Source organism: Cygnus olor, chromosome 5 (assembly GCF_009769625.2).
Source record: "Cygnus olor isolate bCygOlo1 chromosome 5, bCygOlo1.pri.v2, whole genome shotgun sequence".
In the NCBI taxonomy this organism is placed as follows: Eukaryota; Metazoa; Chordata; class Aves; order Anseriformes; family Anatidae; genus Cygnus; species Cygnus olor.
This window is the reverse complement of record NC_049173.1, coordinates 11,178,877-11,198,508: the sequence shown is the minus strand read 5'-3', so window position 1 is coordinate 11,198,508 and position 19,632 is coordinate 11,178,877. Positions and strand designations below refer to the sequence as shown.

Here is a 19,632-nt window from a genome sequence, read left to right as displayed (position 1 = left end):
GTTAGGTGCGTGGTTTCTGCTGCTGAGGCTGTGCGCGGCACAGCTGAGTACCTGATGGCTTTGTTGTGCTCAGTCCTGAGAGGCCGGGGTCCCCGCTGCGACATGTTAATGCAAAACGCATTAGTGATAGTGGTGGGAGCTCACGAGTCGTTGGTCCCCAGGGTTTTAGAAGAAAAAGCAGCTCGCACAGTGCTGACGGACACCAACTCGTCTGGCTGTGCCCACCTCTGGTTTGCTGCAGGGGCCCCCAAAAGCTGTGCAGCTCTGGGTTCAGGCGCTGGTTCTCAAAATGTCATAGGGCACGCAAACAGTCCAGACCCAATGTATTGTTTTATTATTTTATTTTATTTAGTAGGGGGTAGCAGCAGCTAAAGGGGTGTGATTTGGCACCCCTGGAGGGAAGGAGCAGGCGAAGCTGCCGTGGCCGGCAGCGCGATGGACATCTCCTCTCATCAGCATTCAGGGCTCTTCCTGCTCTTCCTCAGGAATACAGAGCAGGGGCTGCGTAAGGGACTGGGAAGCAGGCGGTGCCGCAAAAACCTGGGGGCTTCGGCTGTGGTAAACCGACCAATAAAGCTGCCTCCCCCGTGCTGTCAGGTGACAAAAAAAAAAGTGCTGCGTCTTATTGGGGAGCAGGGAAAATATTTACTGCAAGGCCGGGGAAGGGCTGATTTCTGAGTTCGTGTTCCTCCCCTGGCTGGCTGCAGCACTGCAGCTGCCGTTAGTGGAGCACGTCCCGCGGTGCTCCACGCTGTCCTCAGCTCACCCCGCCGGCATGGGCAGGCCGAGCATCCCTCACAACCAGCACATCGCCATCGTCCCAGCGGTGGCTGCTCCTGCCGTCACCCCAGGGCCCCACGAACACCTGCAGGAGGTTGGCACACCGAGGTGGTGCCGCACTGCCGGCTCTGAGCACAAAGCCGTGGGGCAGGAGCTCTCCGGCCTTCGGAAAAGGGCTGCTCCATGCTGGGAGCCGCGCGCTGCCTCCTGCACAGCAGCCGGCACCGAGCCCGAGCTTTTGGTTGCGAGGCAAAGAGCACGAGGGTGCTACACAGGGAGGCGAGGGGAAAGGGAGAGGGGAGCCACGTTTATGGGTACATGAGCAGACAGGAGAAAGTGGACCAGGAGACCACCTCTACACAAGGCCAGACCTGGGCAGGTGAGCACTACTTTCTGACTCAAGAACACCAGCTCTTTTCTTTGCTCCTAAAAATAGGCTAAACTCAGCACCAGCACAAGGCGTGTGGTCACACCGTGACGCCTTCCCCTAACTTACTTGCTTGGCTCTCCTCAGGGTGCAGTTCAGTTCCCACGCTCTTCCCTTCCCTCCAAGGCTTCCCTGCTTCCCAGCGCTGTAGGCTGCCGCTGCCAGCTCTCTAAGATTTCTGTGCACCTGACTCCTCCCAGGGCTGCCCGACCTGGCTCTGAGGAAAGCAGCAAGATGTTCGCTTCCCTGCTGAAGTCCCCTCCCTGTGACTTAGCTGTGCGAGGCACGCAGCACGCAAACACCAAGTGTTTACAAACACACACCCCAGCAGATTGCACCCATTTAGGAAGCTGTTTGCTCTCAGCACAGCTGTGCTGTAGAGGTGTTGGCAGGTTTGTTTAGCTCTGGGTTGCAAGTGACACCAGAACATGTGCCGAAAGACACAGCCTCGTGTGTCAAGGGCCTGTGCTGGAAGTGACCAAAGTGTCCTGGTGAGGGGCAGGTCCGTCACCGCCTCCAGCAGGACCTGATGTAATGCCGCCGGGAAACTGGAATTGGCAGAGGAACAGGCAGAGACTGAATTATCCTCATTCCTTGCATAACTGAATTCCTTACTTGTGATACCAAGACTGGCAGCCTCCAGGGAGAAGAAAGTGCTCCGTCAGAGGAACGTTTCAGATCGAGTCTTGAATTTCCACATTACTAAAAGTTCTCCTGAGGGCTCAGGAGGACTCTTAAGGTAACCAGAACCAGGAGCCCTGAGGGAACAGGAGATGTGAAAAGGGCTGTGGTGGGGGCCTCAGAGAGGAATCTGCTCAGACAGATTTGAGGAAAAAAAAAGTATTCATACTGAGCAATTCATTTATTTTTCTAGAAACGTTCTCCTGCTTAAATTATAACCAAGCCCTGGCACTGCTGAGTGCTATGATTTAATACTCCCATAATTAAAGACTTTGTTGTCATCTGAAGTCCTCACTGTGCGGAGAAAAATCAGCTCAAGAGCAGTAGAAACGTTTTTTAAAAGTCAAAGGCTGATTAGCATGAATGCTTGTGGGAAGGCTTCTGGCACACAGACCTCGAGCCTGCTGCCAGCTCTCCCCCCACCTCCCCGGAGCAAAGTGCCGGCACCGCTTCCCCAGCCAACCGGCCCGCTGGCCTTGCCCAGGTCTGGCCAACAAGGAGCAGCGATGTCCGAAATATTCAGCTAGGACTTCTCTGTTCACCTGAAGTAAGATGGGTGACACCAAGAGTCCATCCAGGAGGCACCTGGGCAGGCTGTAAGGGTAAGGGACACTCACCCAGGTCACACTAGGGGAGATGTTGGCTCTGATCTAGCTGCAGTGAGCTCCACGGTGCTCAATTATAGAGCACGAGGGGAGCTTCCCAAACCCTCTGTGTTGTGTGTGGGGCACCGTTTATACATCAGCCCTTGAAGTGCTTCTCTGGGATCCTGCAGCCTCCTCACTGTGCTTTGGCCATAAGGAAATAATGACCTGAATCACTGAAAATGAATCAACAGGGCCACTGCCTTGATGAAATGGCAACTCTAGCACAAGTGGGGGCATGATTTCAACACTGCAATCCTCCAACAGGCCTGCCATTGCTCCTGAACATGCGTCTGCATGCAGAAACACACCTTTCTTGCAGGAGAGGAAGAATCCATTCAGGAATGGAGCTTCAAAGTATTTTTCAGTTCATAAACTTTCATAAAACTTTCACGTAGACGAAGCAAACTTACCACGAGATGACAGCAAGTGCCAGTGAGGGACTGTTTTCAGATGTCAAGACAGACGACTGTGAACTTTAAAACCTCCCTCTTCTGCTTTATTGACAGGTAAATTGTTCAAAAATGTTCTCACAATTCAATAATTACAAAGACTTAGACTTACATTAAAAAAGTAAAAACCAGAAACCCCCCAAAGCAGTAGTGTCCAGCTCTAACTGAGCCCCTTTATCAATAATCTGAGAAAAAGAGCAAGTACTGTCGAACACTTAACGTAACAGGATTAAATGTTGACTAGAACACTCAGTTTAAACTAAAGATAAGTGCACGTCCTATACAGTGTTTCAGAAAAGAACATTAGCCATTGGTATATCATTAGCCCATTTCAACCAAATTTTAAATAAGTGACATCCAACTGTCATAAAATTGGCACAGAAGGCACACTAGTGTGACAATGACAAACTGGATATGCCAGCCACTGAATTAATTACAAGCTTTTAATGAAACATGGTCACAAACCTTTGATTACTAAATGTATAATACATGGAAGCATGAGATTAAATATACACGCAAAACATCACCACTGCACGTGGGCCATAGCAAAATATACAGGAGTGTGTTGTGCATTTTTCTACATGATCAATACTTGATTAATAATCATGGGGTCTTCATGCAGGTGAGGATACAATTAATGAGAAAAGCAGCACCCCCAGTTACACATCCTTCACATTCCACTTTGGTAACCAATAAACAGACTGACGTTTTAGTGTGATAGAGTCCCTTAGGTCAAGCAGACTTCAAGGGCAGTGTGTCCGCAAGAAGGCTTGCTAGCTAAACAATGTAGTGCGTCCTTACACCAAAAAAAAACAGGAGAAACAACTTCTCAGGAGGAGATAGGCAGGAACTAGGAGTAAAGTTTTCTTCACAGCAGTAATTACCAATATTTTAAAAGCCCTGACTAATGGCTGACTGATGAGGACTAAAAAGCAGGGTGTGGGTAAAAGATAACTGGTAGTAGTCCTATGTACAAGACTAAAAAGTCGGTAGAAAGGTAGAAAGACTGTTATGCAGCTGAATATGTAATGGCTAAATGAATTAAAAGGCCACAAAACTATAACCAACTTTTATTGGACTTCCTGGTGATTCTTACCGATGTTGGGAACAACCTACAGCTTCCTAGCATTCTCCTTAAGATTTACGAAACCAGCTGTTATGGGAAAAAGGGAAAAGTGTATTTTTCTGAGGATGTAACTAGACCTGCTCGCATTTCCTATTCAGAGGTCCAAACTGTGTCTAAAAGGATTTCCTGCTAATGAGACATTACATCATTCTATAGAAAAATAATATTCCTGATATTGTAGCAACATTATCAGTATCTCTCTCTATTTCTTTTTCAGCATAAGAATAAGACTATTTACTGGTGGCCTTAAATGCTCCTATGCAATACAACTGTGTCACAGCTGTGCAGAAAGGAATCAACCGTAACGGTGAACAATTCCGCATAAAAAGCTTGATCGCTATTTAGTAAAGAATTTTCTTCATTTCAATAGTTTGTATCTACAATCTGGATATATAATTATTCTTGTACAACACTAGAGATTCAGTGTCAGTCTTGGCACTAGCATCTGAGACAGCTTTGCCCTGCTCTTGAATGCTCCATGGAGTAGTAGATGGTCGAAGCCAGAACGGTGAGAGCTGTAGTGTTATGCATCACAAGTTGACTGGTCCAGTCCGTCTAACGTCAGCTGATTCCTATGAGGAGAGTTGGGACTTGGGGGACCACTTGGATTTGAGCTGTTGGATGGAGTAGAGTGTTTGGTGGAGTCTGAATCAGGCTGTTAAACGAGAAACATTAAAAAATTACACTTCTTTAAAATCAATTCCTTACACTCAAAAGCTTTCAAGGCACTCGAAAAATTAGGGAGAGCAAGGCCTACAAAGCAGCACACACTACATTCATTTCATAGCTAAACACTAGTGCAAATACTTTCATTATCTTCAACGGGCCTTAGTGCAGTCTTGGAGGTGACCTTCTGACCTAACATGAATTATGGCAAAGTATGTGGAAATTGTTAAAATCCAGGCTCCTCTACTTCAGCCACTGCAAAACATGCAAAAGAATTTCTTCACAGTGAGGGTGACGGAGCACTGGGACAGGCTGCCCAGGGAGGTTGTGGAGTCTCCTTCTCTGGAGATATTCAAGGCCCTTCTGGACGCCTACCTGGGCAACCTGCTCTAAGGAACCTGCTTTGGCAGTGGGGTTGGACCCGATGATCTCGAGGTCCCTTCCAACCCCTACAATTCTGTGATTCTGTGAAAACTTTCCTGATAGAACGCATCCATCTGTGCATTGTTAGTTTGCATTTACCAGCCTGATTTTTTCAAGCAATTTTTACAGCAAAGGAGTACATTTGTCTGCCCATATAGACGTGTAAACAATTACAGTCAAATCATCTTCAGCTTGGTGAGAAGGAAGGAAGCAAGCATACAAACTGTTTACAAAACAGTACCAGCAACAAAGGCAAGCATGTGAAGTGCCTGACAAAAGAGTGAAGGTTGCCAAATATCAGGCTGGAGATCCAGAAACAGAATATACTTACTGGAGCTGCCCTACGTCAATATCTAATGAAGGCACTCTATCCACAGTTATTTTCCCAGCATTAGATTGGATGTTGGATATTTGCCTTCACAGACTGGTCTCACTTCAACAACATGGCTGGCAAGTTTCCCACTATTTTGAGGAGTTACAACACTGAGCAGTGAACAAATTCACAGCTTACGCACAGGAAAAACCGGTACCACTACAGCAAGTTATTTTTAAAAAAGGAAACACATACAGCAAATATACTGAAAGGTAACATCCTACAAGAATGCTGCTTACAAGGTTTTGCACGCCTCAAGCAATAGTAAGACCATATATACCGAGATTATCTTAACACGAACCAGCTCATGCTGTGACCAAGTCACAAACCATTGGGAAAAGCAGTATAAACTAGGTGGTGGTATTAGATCCTCCAAGTTACAAACTACTATTTTTGAAATTTAAGATGTCCCAAGACATTTTAAGGTTTACTAAAAAAGAAAACATTGTAAAAAACCTTTTCATCTACCACTGCTGGTGCCTACAAACAGCGACTAGAATGCAAAACGTAACAGACTTTGGGAAGGATGCCACAGAACAACAAAATCAACTGGGAGAGTCTGTCATAAGCACCTTTGAAAATCAAGAGAGTTTTAAAAATGCCCATATTCAGAGATTCCCATTTTAACACGCTTGCTTTAATGGTGAAAAGTGTTCTTTTAATGCTCTGACAAAGGAAGTCAGAGCGTGGCTCAGAAGTCTGGGCAAACACTTTGACTCGGGATGTACGAAGGCATTCTGTAAAGGTCTGGTGTCAGGAAAAGGCTAGGAAGCCACACTTCAAAATCCAGAATATTACAGAGGGCTGTAGTTGGGCACCAAAGAACACTAAAAAAAAGGAAGATCTTGATCCAGGAGTTTGCCAGTGTTACTTCCTAACACTTATCTTGCACAGACAGTACTTGAACAAAGCTTACAAGAAGCTACACCCACGATAAATCAAGGGGAAAAAACATCATACAGATTTAGGGACACCAGCTTTGTGCGGCCAGAACATCTTCAGGCTGCTGACTACCAACCAGCGCACACTTTCACACTTGCTAAAAACAGATTACATAACATTTTAAAATATTATTCCTTCTCAAGTTACAAGACAAAAAGTCTTCCTTAAGGGAGCACAGAAAACCATTTAACAAGTGGTATTACTTTCCTATTCTATGCTAATAGCCCAGAGGACATTTCTAGGAGCTTCGAGGACATTTTATCAATTAGTCAAAATTGCCTTGTCTACAAAGCTTAATCCAGGACACAATACCTCTTAAAATATCGCCATAAAAAGATCTTTTCACAGCTTTGCTATAGTGCTGGCTTATCTAGCATACAATCAGCTATTACATGCTGGAGAAAACATTTGCAGAGGGAATATATCTCCATAAAGAACACAGTCTTCCTGAAGTATTTTCTGAGCTGTTTAATTTATTGGGAGAAGAAAATCTACACCAACAGGATATTGTCAGTCTCCATTTAATAAAAGTTACGTTACCTCTTTGTCAAACTCCTGGTCAGGATCGGACATGCTTCGGGAAGGCGTGGCTCCTCCCACATCACTGCCACCTGCAGAGAAAGGAGCAAAAAAAGCAGTTTTACATCTCCTGTTGAAGCCATCAATTACAGCTTAGAGCTGACAAGATTGCTCCCAGCCTTACTTGATGAGGGCCAAGAAATATAGGTTTTGCTTCTCTGCTGCTGCTGCTGCCGTGAGAGGTTGGCTGTAGATGGACATGGTTTTTCATCCTGTGCAGCGGGTAAGACACTCTACAGATGAGATGAAACACCTTGTTAGCCAACAACCAAAGCTATCCAAACTAGGGGCTGTTACTCATAAAAACTCTACTGTGCGTTTGATGCTATTACAACCCAGTATTGGCAGAAAAAAACTCTGAACTTACTTGACTACATCCACATATTTTCAGAAACAGACACAAACCCTGAGAAAGACAGAGAAAGAACTAAGCCCCGCAGCAGCCACTGGACACTCCTCCCACCTGCTGGAGACAGGAGCCACTGGAACCTGTCAGCCAGCAAACCCTCGCATGAAGGGGCAGTGGTCATGCCAATAGCTCTGCTTTCCTTCCTCCTGCTGAAAGATGAATGCATTATCCTCATCAGAGCTAGCTGAGAAGGACAAGAAAAAGCCTGACTAGCAGCTATAAAATGAAAGGTACACAGCATAAAAGCGTACCTTTGCACCTTCCTCTTGTGGATTTAGCTCTCAAATAGCTCACAAAATGCTCTATTTGTTAAATGCAAACCAAAAAGTAATGCTATAAAATGCCACGGCTTACACGTGTTTTGGTTGTCTTCCAAAGCATTCACCCCCCCCTCCTTGTTTTTCTTCTAGAATTGTCCAAGTGCCACAAGCACACCATCCAGTTTCTAACAGTGTGCAGCTACTCCTACCCTCACTAAGGAAGCGGAGGAGGGACAGGAAGAGGAAGAAAGCAGAAGGAAGCCTTGCAGTGAGGAATGGTGACTCTGGAGAAGGATATCAGCAGGGGCAGGGCTCATGAAAGATGTGCTCAAAGCCTGTTGGAGGTGATACCAGACCAGAATGCCGAGAGGATGAGAGGGGAGGAAATTCACTCTGTTATTTTAAGATGACAAACAAGAAAAAGGAAGGAGGAGAGACTAATAAGTTCCTGGCAGCAATATCTGTTTCTTTCAGTGTCTCATTCTTAAGTTAGCTAATAGCATCTCTCTGCACAGGATTTAGAAACATCTAAAGGATATATAAAGAAGGTTTTACCCTTCTCAAAATGATTAGAAGAATTTGGTACATAGATTAATACTTGAACCCTATACAGCTCATTTTTGTATTTTTTCCCGAGCAATTACAAATGCACATACATCTCCCACCCCTTCAAACGTGCATTACCAGTGGGAGATCCATGAGAACCTGCATTCCATCTCCTGGTCCCATATGTGCCACGTGGTTGAAATTCGTTGGGTTAGAAATCATCTTTGACCTTAGCTCAGGGTCTCTAAGCATTTCCCTAAAAGAGCAGAGTGTTTTTTACTATTAGCACTCCCAATCTTTGCATGTCATCACATACAACCTGTTATACACAAAGACTAAATTCTTACCGCCTCTGTTGTAATCGCTCTTCCTCGGGAACCTTAAATACAAATCTTCTTTTGCTCCTGGTTCGAAGCATTTGCTTTTTGCTATTGTCAGACGTTTCTGGTACACTGAGAACAGCTCCAGCTGTAATATCACAAAGCAATTTTATATACTTAGAGTCATGTTGATCCAGAAGTATCCCAGTTTCATCTCACGCAAAGGTGACGTTGCTTAAAATTACCCAGACAGATGGATTTTCCCACTTCTCCCCTTGCTCAGTACTCACCTGCAAACTTGTTCTTGAAATATATAAGTCTCGGTGGCTCGCAGTTCAGGAGGTTCAGAGTGCCGTCCATGTTTAATGGCCTGATCTGTTTTGAGGAAGGAGGCAGAAAATTATCTCCAGCCTAGCATACACTGCAAAGAAACATCTCGTTTGGAATTAAGTTCTGTGTTCACAGAAAAGTACTTACCCTTCGCAGTCCAATAGTCTGAACCCATTCCATAGTGTTAACATCAAATACATCAACACCGTACTCGCTATACACTGTTACATATGAGGAATTGCAACCTGCATAGATTAAAAACAAACAGAAAACCCTAATGTGGTTTCAGAAGTCCATACCTGACACGTATTTACACAAATTCTAACAGTCAAAAGTTTCCACTATTTGTGAGATACATTTTAAAAACATCATTCTTTTTCTCAGGCCCACTTTCAAACAGATATTTTTGCAATAACAGCTTTGCTAACGACAACCGCCAGCATCACAGGAAGATTTAAGTTTGACCCTTGCAGTATTTTTAATCTTCAAATTATGATTTCATGAAATTGCAGAATGCCATCTGAAGTTTTCAGATGCATATAAATTCGTTACGTGGTAGGACAGAGGCTAGCTTTTCTATAGAGGCAGATTACTTCATTTCGGAAGCAACAAACTAACCATACATCTGCTGTGCGCAGGGGAAAAGAGGGTCACCATCTGTGAGGTGGGTCATGAAGTCATGATGCAGTTCTATTCTGAACTTCCTTCCTCTTTTGCTAACAATTATCTAGCTTTAGATATTCATGTATGAGTTGCTTTCATCAGGTTAACGTAAAAATGTCACAATGCTTAAAGCTCACAATCCATGTCTTTTCTTTTTTAAAGCATGAAAGGCATCCACAGACAAGTTTACTTTAGGTCAAACAAAAGCAGAGATCCCTACAGCTTCATATCAAATGCTTTTGCTCGTGTAATGACTGTGTCCTGATATAAAGAACAGTTACTAGGAATTTATGGGACTTCGTAGAGAAAAGATATACCAAGAGCTGCTTCAATAAACAAAGGGAAAATAACCCAAATAGGACACTCAGTGCATCTGAGAATCTCCTTACAAGAACTGATGTTTTAGTGCTGCTTTTAAAGCTCCTTCACAGAAGTCTTTGAACAGCTATCATATATATGTATCCCAGAAGGAACTTAGGGTCAGCTGCTCGCTATATGGGGCAATGGGTGGCTTGGATGTCCAAAAAAAGGGAGACCACAGAGCATCAGATGGAAAGATCTGCCTGGCCAGCTCGCATCCAAGGCCAGCAGGCAGCCTGTCGCTGGTTTCCAGCGAGACCTGGCACCTCCTGACCGCACTGGGCTGCAGCTTCGAGACCTGAGCTGGCGCTGAGCATTTGTGCTGCACCACCCTCTAGCTAACAAGCCCCACGCGCCTAAACCCAGCACATTTAGCTGGCTGCCCAAAATAACGGAGCAGACTGGGCTAACGCAGACCTCAGCCTCCCCTAACAGGTGACTAAATACCCTACAGCCAAGTTCTCCAGCATATCCTGAAAGCTCTCTACAACACGGTCCTTTTGTTACACCAGAAGCTGCAGCACGGAAAGAACAACTGCCACTTTGATGAGCTGATGGGAGAGTTTAAAATAAAATTTATTATTATTATTTATATTTATTATTGTGCTTTCAGCACAAGAAAGATGTGGAGCTGTTAGAGCGAGTCCAGAGGAGGGCTACAAAGATGACCAGAGGGCTGGAGCCCCTCTCCTATGAAGCGAGGCTGATGTTCAGCTGGGGATGTTCAGCCTGGAGAAGAGAGGGCTTCAGGAGACCTCGCTGTAACCTTTCGGTACTTAAAGGGGGCTTATAAAAAAAGACTGAGAAGGACTCTTTACTCAGGTAGATAATGGTAGGACAAGGGGGAATGGTCTTAAACTAAAAGAGGGGAGATTCAGATTGAAGAATTTCTTCCTATTGTCCACTGTAAGGGCGGTGAGGCACTGGCACAGGCTGCCCAGAGGAGCTGTGGATGCCCCATCCCTGGAGGTGTTCAAGGCCAGGCTGGATGGGGCTTTGGGCAACCTGATATAGTGCGTGGCATCCCTGCCCGTGGCAGGGGGTTGGAGTTAGATGATCTATAAGGCCCCTTCCAACCCGAGCAATTCTGTGATTAAAGAATCACCATCACTAGTGACAGACACCAGAACTGAGGAAGGAGGACAAGGCTGATGAAAAGGGAAATAATCCAGTTTCCTTTGGCAGTGGACAACGTTGCTATTTCCATTAAAAAAAACAACACCCTAGGCCAATGCCACTTGGGACTGTGCGTACAAGAATGCTATAAAATAGTTTACAGTAAGACCAGCTTCTAATAATAACAGACAAAACAATTAACTAGCACAGCTAGTCTGCTGAAATACAAAAAACTGTACAGCTGATAAAGAAAAAGGAAACATTAGCTTTGGCTAATGGTGTTTTAAAGTAAATCTGCAACTACATTGTTTCCTTGGGCCTTCGCTTCAGACTTCTGTACAGAACTAGGTCAGAGTAAAGCAAGCAAACAATTTCAGTTCAAGACAATTAAAATTAAACAAACTGCTATTTGGACCTGACCTAATCAAACCAATGAACACCTAATTGCTCTGTGTACTATTTAAACAAAAAGATATTTCTTGCCTTCAATCATCCCATACCACTGTAATCATTATTTGAGCTCCAAACAGAAAGCTGGGTTTTATCATGAACTGCCTCTGACTACTGAGAAATGTTCCACATGTGCTTCTGTCCTGACTAGCTGATAAACCAATGCTCCTGAAAAGAACAGAGCAGGTGAAAAATTACCCTTCACTTGCCTATATTATTTTTGGAAATTCTCCCCCTCAAAATACAACAAAAAAAGAGAAAATTGCAACCAGCTGCCACAAGCAGTATTTTCACCTCCTGTTTTGTTATCCTTACGAACATTTAGAGTCGCAGTCACATTTGATCTATCAACTTTCTATTATGCTTTGAATACAGGACACAGAAGACGTCCTAAAGACGACTAAACATTTATGCTTTCTAGAGCAAAAACCTTTACAGAATTTCACAGAAGCAGCAGTCTTACACTGCCCTGCATCCAGGACTATTCTCTGTAAAAGTTATTTTGCATTCCATTATTAGTTCTTCTGTGTCCTGTACCAAGACAGAGCTCGTTTTCTCACAGCTTCCAGAATCTCAGCCCAAGAGACTGCCAAGTCCAAAGCTACCATCATGATACATACCCCGTTAACTCAAAACTTAAACCGTAGGTATTTAAAAGACAAACCAAAGCAAAATAGAATACATGCTGATTATTTTTAGACAAGTAAAGCAGCAACAGGGATATGGCAACAGAAAAACATATACATACTACAGGCAACAGGAGTTGCAGGCCACATTAGTTCCTGCATGCGTGACCTTCGACCTTGCGAATCGACGTATACTCCCATATGGCTGAAGCAAAGCAGGTATTCCTCATTACTGAGCTCCACAGCACAAAGGGCATCAAAAGACTGCTGTGAGAGGAACATAAGCGAGGGGTCATTAGGATTTACCAGGTTTATAGATTGTCCATCTCCCTGGATGGTCAACAGAGAGAACCCAGACTGGTAGCCAACACAGAGCTTGTCCTTGAACACTGCCATCCACTGTACAGTTCCTGGAGCCTGAATTTCACTGAATTTTTTGTGGAAAGGTTTAGTTCTGTGAATTTCATAGCAAAAAACCTGTCGCTTGATAGCCACAAACAAACAAGTTGCAGAACTCTTCTTTAGTGTTCCAGTTGTAATCAATTGGCAGCCTTTAGTTTCCGCAAGCTTGATGTCGAAGTTTCCTTCTGATCCGTCCAGAGAGGCCCAGGGGTAGAGGTGAACGTGATGGTTCCGACCACAGATGAGGATGATGATTTTCTCTTTGGGAGCAAGCTCTATCTGGTACACCTTCTTACAGTCAGCAGCTCGGACTATCACTGCAAAGGAAACGAGAAAACAATAAAACTATCAGGCCTGGAAATACCGCACCATTACGTACTGCTGCCTGAAAACAAATCTAAACAGAGACACACACCAGATAAGAAAGAGCACTTATTACACACATTTGATGCTCTGTTGTTAATTCTCAGAACAAACATTGAACCAAAGTGTTCCTGTAACTCTCTTTATTGATATACAGTCTCAGTAACACTTGGCAGGAAAATGCTGCTTAAAATATAGGAAAATTTCAGAAAAATATATCTGTACTGTCTACTCATTGCAAGACAGTACATCTTCTGGAACTGGTTCCACATTCAGGAAAAACATCAGTGTCTTGAGTAAGTTGGGGAGTAAAACTAAATTAGCAGAACACAAACAGAAGAAATATGAAGTATTGAATGGTGAGAACTTGGGATACAGAACGCTGTAGTGTTGGCAAATGCCTCATCCAAATACAAAAGCCATACAGTTATCGGTGTTAACTACCTATAGGGAAAGGCAAAAAATGTGTGTGCTGCAGAAAGGACAAGCAATAAACTGTAGCAAGAAAGGTTTAGGACAGGCGCTAGGAAAAGCTTTCTCACCATCGAGACTGGTTAGGTTACCTTTGGGGGCTGGAGAGTTTTCATTGTTTGCACACTTTAATATTGGGTTAGTAGCATCTGAGGGGGTTGGGTACAACTTGTTCTGCTTTTGGGATCACAGGTCTATCGTCATATTCAAGAAAGCAGTGAGCATTTCAAGGGGTACAAACAGAACAGAAAAAAATCCAAACTAGAAAACATACTACATAACGTGCCTAAGTCAATTATATCAAAGTATCACTTATTTTTCTGTTAGCTGAATGAATTCAAAATCTTTGTGAGCGGTAATAAAGAATAAATATTAATTGGAAACTATTTGCATTTTTTTCCCAGTATTAGTCGAATAGCCTAGCCGAATTACTGAATTCTGTAAATTTACAGCAAGACTTTGGCTGTTTAGATTACAAATCCTCATGCTGTGTGGCTTCCCCCCACACTTGCACAAACATATGTCTGAAGAAATGCTCTATGAAATAACCTACTGCTGGAACTTTGCCATGGAGAAATTTCTTTTTCCCTAGTTCAAGCTCCAACTTACAGTTTAGATTATCTGTCAAAAGCTAAGTGATATTGACCAAAGACCTTCAATATAAGCAGCTGACAGTTAATTAACACTGAAAATTTCAATTGCTATAACCGGACGAAGATACTACTATTTATAAAAATGCCATTACACACAGGAACTGGCCACAGAAAACTCATGGAAAACAGCTTTTAACTTAAAAACAAAATCGGCAACTCATCTTCATATTTACACATGGCATGGTGATGCGGATAATTGTTTCTTTATGAAATGACCTTTCAAATTAAATGTATACTTTTCTTTTGTGCAAGAAGCTATACTGGAATCTCTGGAATTACTTGCATCTTAAGTTATGTTTATATCTAAGTACTTACAGAATGGTGACCACTGGAAATTTACTCAAAGGAATGGCATTTATTACTGCTAAAAAGAATTTCAAATATCTGTTGTCTCCATGTGCAAAGCAGTTTCTCCTAGAATTGGGCAATGGCTTATTCTAAGCAAGAGGAAGCAATAACAGTTTGCTTTTTGCCTCAAAACCACATCTCTGGCTTTTTTTTTTTTTTAGTTCATTTTATTTTGAAAGTCAAGTAAGACGTTAGAAACCCATATTCACTGCTGTATTTTACATTGAAAAGCAAGTTTTCACATGACTGCAAACCAAACTAAATTGCATTGAAAAAGGAAAATCACATTCTTCCATCAAGTCAAAATGTAAAGAACTATGTTTTTGGAGATTTGAAAGACAATGACTAAAAACAGTCAAAGGGATATTTCAGAAGTTTCACAGTCATTTTTCCAGAGCTGCAAAGTTTTCATTTTACAAATCTGTATCACCAACCTCACCATCATTAACTCCCAGAAGGTTAAAGACAACAGAGGAACCTAAGCTCAGAAGCTATAAATATAGGTGAAGAAAGCATTAGGCATTTTGTTAGAGACAATCCTACCAGTTAGCCAAGGCTGTTAAGTTCTTATATCACTAAAAGCAAGGATTTAGAGTACTGTCTGAATTTAGAATGTGTCAGCAATCACAAGAAAATATGGAAATCACAAGGTATGTTTGGCTGCTTTTGAAGGCAAAGAGAAAGAAAAAAATATTTCCAATGGTAACTTGGAAGAAGATACATAGCAGTAGATTGATTTAAATCTTCATTGCTTGTTAGAAATATAACTTCCATATATTCAGTTTGACTCAAATAGTTTGTTCGTTTTATACTGCAGTAAGAAGTCATTGAGTATCTTGTTTTGTTAAGAAAATGCACTGCAAAATTAACCAGACATTCTTTACTTTTCCAAATTTAAAATGACATTTTATGTGGATTAACACCTAACCATCCCCATGCTCATTTGTTAGTAGTCCTTTTCGCTTTCCGCACCATACCAAGGCATGTCTCCCAGTCATCTGTGTTTGTGCTCAGTATATCAGGCTAAAGGGAAAAACTCTTCCCTTACTCCCTACCCGTGATTCTTGGTAATTCAGTGTTGGAGGGGTAAGCCTGTGCTGACCAGTGACTAAGCAGCATTCACTCCACTGTGGCAACTGGAACACATCTGTGTGAATTTCTGGAATGGACATGGCAAGCCTTCAGATAAAACAGGCTAAAAGTGATACCGTTTTTTCCCAAAGTAGAGGGCAGTCTATTAAGAACAGGAAGGAAAAGAGCAGGTTCAGCAAGAAGCATGTGGTCAGGGAACAAAAAGGATCATGGAAAGACATGCAAGGAATTTACTTTGACCATCCCTGGCCAGAAACATAGTGTGAGTAGTTGTCAAATTTCTACCAGCTGGAAGAAAGAGATGATACACAGTGGCTTTAATGAATCATAGAATGGTTTGGGTTGGAAGGGACCTTAAAGATCATCTACTTCCAAACCCCCTTCCATGGGCACGGATAGTGTCTTGTAATGGCCAAAGTCTTAAACTCTCCTGGGTTGCTTGCACTAACTGTTTAGCTTCTACGTCATGTCTGATAGTGCACATTAGGACAAGTTTCCAAACCAAACTTCTCTCACTCGATTCAAATTCTATTTAGTAAGTGACTGATAATTCACTGTCCATCAACTGCTGCTGTGTGCTCTGAGTATTAAAGCATTTCACTACCTGCTGCGGAAACACAGTTAAGGTGAGAATGTGTCAGAATATTACCACTAACCTGTCTCTTTAATTTCAGCCAGTCAACTGAATATAATGATAATGACCAAATTAGTGTTTATATCTCACATTCACTTTTGATTCTCATCAATTAACTCAGTGCTTAATACTTACCGTACTTGAAGGGCTGTTGTGTAACCTATATTAAAACAGCACTAAAAGTTATGGAGCTCATTATTCTGTATATAATTACTGCATGCATTATGGCCTAACTTACCGTCACGGGTCACCTCTATCACATACAGTCCTTCTTCTGAACCAATTGCTATTCTATCTCGATCTAAATGAGGAAAAGGGGGAAAAAGGCTATTAATTCAGCTATATTTAATCACATCTTTAAAGTAGACTGCTTTGTTTGAACAGCTGGAAACATTTATGGACAAAGATTTTCAACAGCAAATCAATTTTGCTTTAGTTTATGTAGTCTGTCAGAAGTATGCTGTATAAGATATATACTGCTAAAACAATCTGTTCAGCAATCACTATTTACCCCCAAGTGGATGGAAAAATTTGAATAATCAGTGCAAGATTAGTACTTTTCCCCATACCTCCCTATGAAAGTATTCAGCTGAGGAATTCAACGTATCAGTGCTCTCATTACAGAAGCCCACCTAAAAGCTTCAGCTACTCTCACACACTTATAAAAGTTAAGACAAACATACCTACAATAGCAGCAGCTAAACTTGCTTTAATAAGAGGCAGTGTACTGTCATAGGCTTCTTGTGGAATATGCACGACCTGGTTTTTCAGTCTGTTTTTGTGCAGGATAGACTGCAACCCTTCTAGGATTCCAACCCACTTTCTTTTCTCATTCTCATTTTCTGTCAGGATCAGTAAAGAACAAGACTTTGACGGCAAACCTAAGAGAGAAGCTGTCACCTTTAAACAGACAAAGAAAAATTAATAACAGTAATGAGTCCTTTTGTCATTATTATATACTTCATACATAAATTGATACATAAACTTTGTCACTATTACTCTGACCTATACGGTAACTGCTTGGTCAGTATTATTTGCTTCCCAGAACCATGCAAGTAAAGTACACTTATTCATAACAATGCCATAATGTACCTAAGCAATATGCAGCCCAGCACATACCTAACATGGCCACAGCACTTTGAAAAAAATGCACAAGCTTCAGTGGTTTTGTTTAAAAATGCTCAGTCTTGCTTAATCATTCTGAATCCTAAAATACAGGCAAGGAATTCTACATTCCTTTACCACATCGACCAACGGATGCAAGCAAAAGGCTCCTTCCTTCTCTGAAATGGACTTTTAGATGCATACCATTTGTCCCATACCCTTTCCCCATCATCTTTTAATAACTTATCAAACATGAAACACATGCTTTCTGAGTCAGAGGCATTTAAACCCAATGACATTGCTATGATCAGTTCTAGATTTTGATTTTGCCATTTAATTTTCAAAATACTTGTCCAGAGACAAGTATTCAAGTATTTCAAGTATTTGCCGTCATTAAAGGCTGTGAAGGAAAACATACTTTTTCTCAGAACGAAGTACTGCACAAGTACTTCATTCTCAGTACTTCAGAAGTACCAAGTTAAACAAAAATCACAATGGCTTCACCTAATTTTCAGGGAAACCATCCTATAGATCTCTAAGCAGAATTTATCCTGAATATGAGAACTATCCAGGAACTTTCTGTTGAACAAAGTACGCACTTACTAATTCTTAATATTAGTTTTGTGTCCGTTATGAAGACATCATATGAACTGTGAGAGCATGGGAACTATGCTTTCAGTCACAAAGAGGGCATCAGCCAGTACCAGCCCTCACAACAGACTTGTAGAATAACAATGGTTAAACAGAAAAAAAGCAGCAAAAGATTAAAAAGAGCCAAACAAAAGGTTATGCGTACACGGAATAAAACACCTCTGACCTATATGCCTTGATGAGAAAATTCAAAAAAACATGGGTGATATGGTAGAGCTAGGTAACATACACCTCCTGGAAGAGTAGGTTAAGCAAGAACATTCACTGTAAAGAAAATCATCTGAAAGCACGCTTGGGATAATTGGATGTCAAAAGACAGAACTCCAAAAGTTAAGATAAAAGTGAAGAGCAGTAGGTAAAGAAATGACTAGTTTGCATTTGCTCAACAGCTTGATGAACATGCAAACTGTACATGCTTGTTTAAGTACAGTTCAGGCTATTTTAAAGATGGATGTAGACATAATGGACAATATTGCTAAATTTGAAGAAAAAACAACCCACACCAGACTTAGCTAGGATTTCTCTTTGAAATACCATCATGTAACACTCCTCAATTTTTTCAAGGTGGCATCTTTCATGCAGTCAAATGTAAAAAGTAGAAGTTACCCCTAGCATTATCCATGATACAAAAATCCAGTATCTGCTCTGTAACTCAAGTCTTCTCAACTCAAGCCACTAACTTATAAAAGAACTCCGCTAGAGACACCATTATTTAAGTTATAAAATTCTTGATGATGGAAGGTACTTCTACTGCAATGTCTGGATGCTGGGATGGCCTAGCATCTAGCTTTAAAACCAGTTACCAAGGACAGATGGTTGGAGCTTGAGATGTGTTCTTTCTCTTCTTGATTTCGTGGGGGTTAGAGGTGGCAATATTTTATTGCTTGGCAGCAATCTGTTATTTCTTTTGGGTTGTCCACCAACAGAAAACAGAAGTCTGTCTTTCTGGTGGGCCACCAATATCACCATGTCTTACATGAAATAATATTCTATGACATTTTGTCTGATGCAAGTCTAAGAGACATGATGTTCAGGGTGAATTAAATGAAATTAAGAAAATGTCTCTCTCTTGCAGTAGGTATCACTGGTTTTCAGTTGTAGGAATTCCCTCTTTTGAAGGGAATAAAACTGAGAAAAGAGGTGGACATTGTCAGCATCTTCTCTGGTCTCTGTCAACAGGATATCTAAATTGATACATATCCTGCATATCCAGCAGGCTTTTAGTTAACTCCTCAAATCTCTCTAGTAGGAGATAATCTGATCAAACTCCAGAGACATTTCATCATGTCCATCCACACAAGTATTCTTATACAGGGACTACTTGACAAAAGCTTTTTAGCTGGAATGGTATCCAAGAAAAAGTACAAGCAGAAAATAGAGCAGCAAGTCAGGCAAGCTAAGCTGTATGGAAACCTTTTTCTTAAAATGATTGCACTGTTCTGCAATTTGAAAAGACAGCAGGCAGACATGAATAAAAACAGAACATTTAGAAACTAGGAAAAGGAAGGTAAAAGTGGTTGTAAACTAAAGGATGAAAAATCCATTGCAGAAAGTATTTGTGCAAAAAAAAAAAAAAAGGCCAAAAAAAGCAAAACCACTGTAGCATTCAAGTAGCCAAGACATTTCCTAAATAAAACTCTACAGGACCAAGTAACTGGCTTGCATGTTCCTCTGACTGGATTCCAAACGACTGAGGTTTAGAGATGCTGAAAACAGGGAGAGTTTCTGTATTCAAATGTAA

General features: G+C 41.9%; 1 protein-coding gene across 3 annotated transcripts in view; it reads right to left on the bottom strand.

Annotated features, from left to right (window-relative positions):
* Positions 1-3,006: 3,006 nt before the first annotated feature.
* Positions 3,007-19,632, bottom strand: part of CDC42BPB (CDC42 binding protein kinase beta) — a 95,355-nt gene continuing 78,729 nt past the window's right edge. For all 3 annotated transcript variants that reach the window (XM_040557294.1, XM_040557295.1, XM_040557296.1), the window contains 10 exons: positions 16,820-17,036; positions 16,375-16,437; positions 12,296-12,892; positions 9,106-9,203; positions 8,919-9,003; positions 8,656-8,776; positions 8,447-8,564; positions 7,218-7,326; positions 7,055-7,125; positions 3,007-4,765 (listed from right to left, as the gene is read on the bottom strand). In XM_040557294.1, the coding sequence (XP_040413228.1) occupies positions 4,634-4,765; positions 7,055-7,125; positions 7,218-7,326; positions 8,447-8,564; positions 8,656-8,776; positions 8,919-9,003; positions 9,106-9,203; positions 12,296-12,892; positions 16,375-16,437; positions 16,820-17,036 (1,611 nt within the window). In that variant the 3' untranslated portion in view covers positions 3,007-4,633. The remainder of the gene's footprint in view (positions 4,766-7,054; positions 7,126-7,217; positions 7,327-8,446; positions 8,565-8,655; positions 8,777-8,918; positions 9,004-9,105; positions 9,204-12,295; positions 12,893-16,374; positions 16,438-16,819; positions 17,037-19,632) is intronic.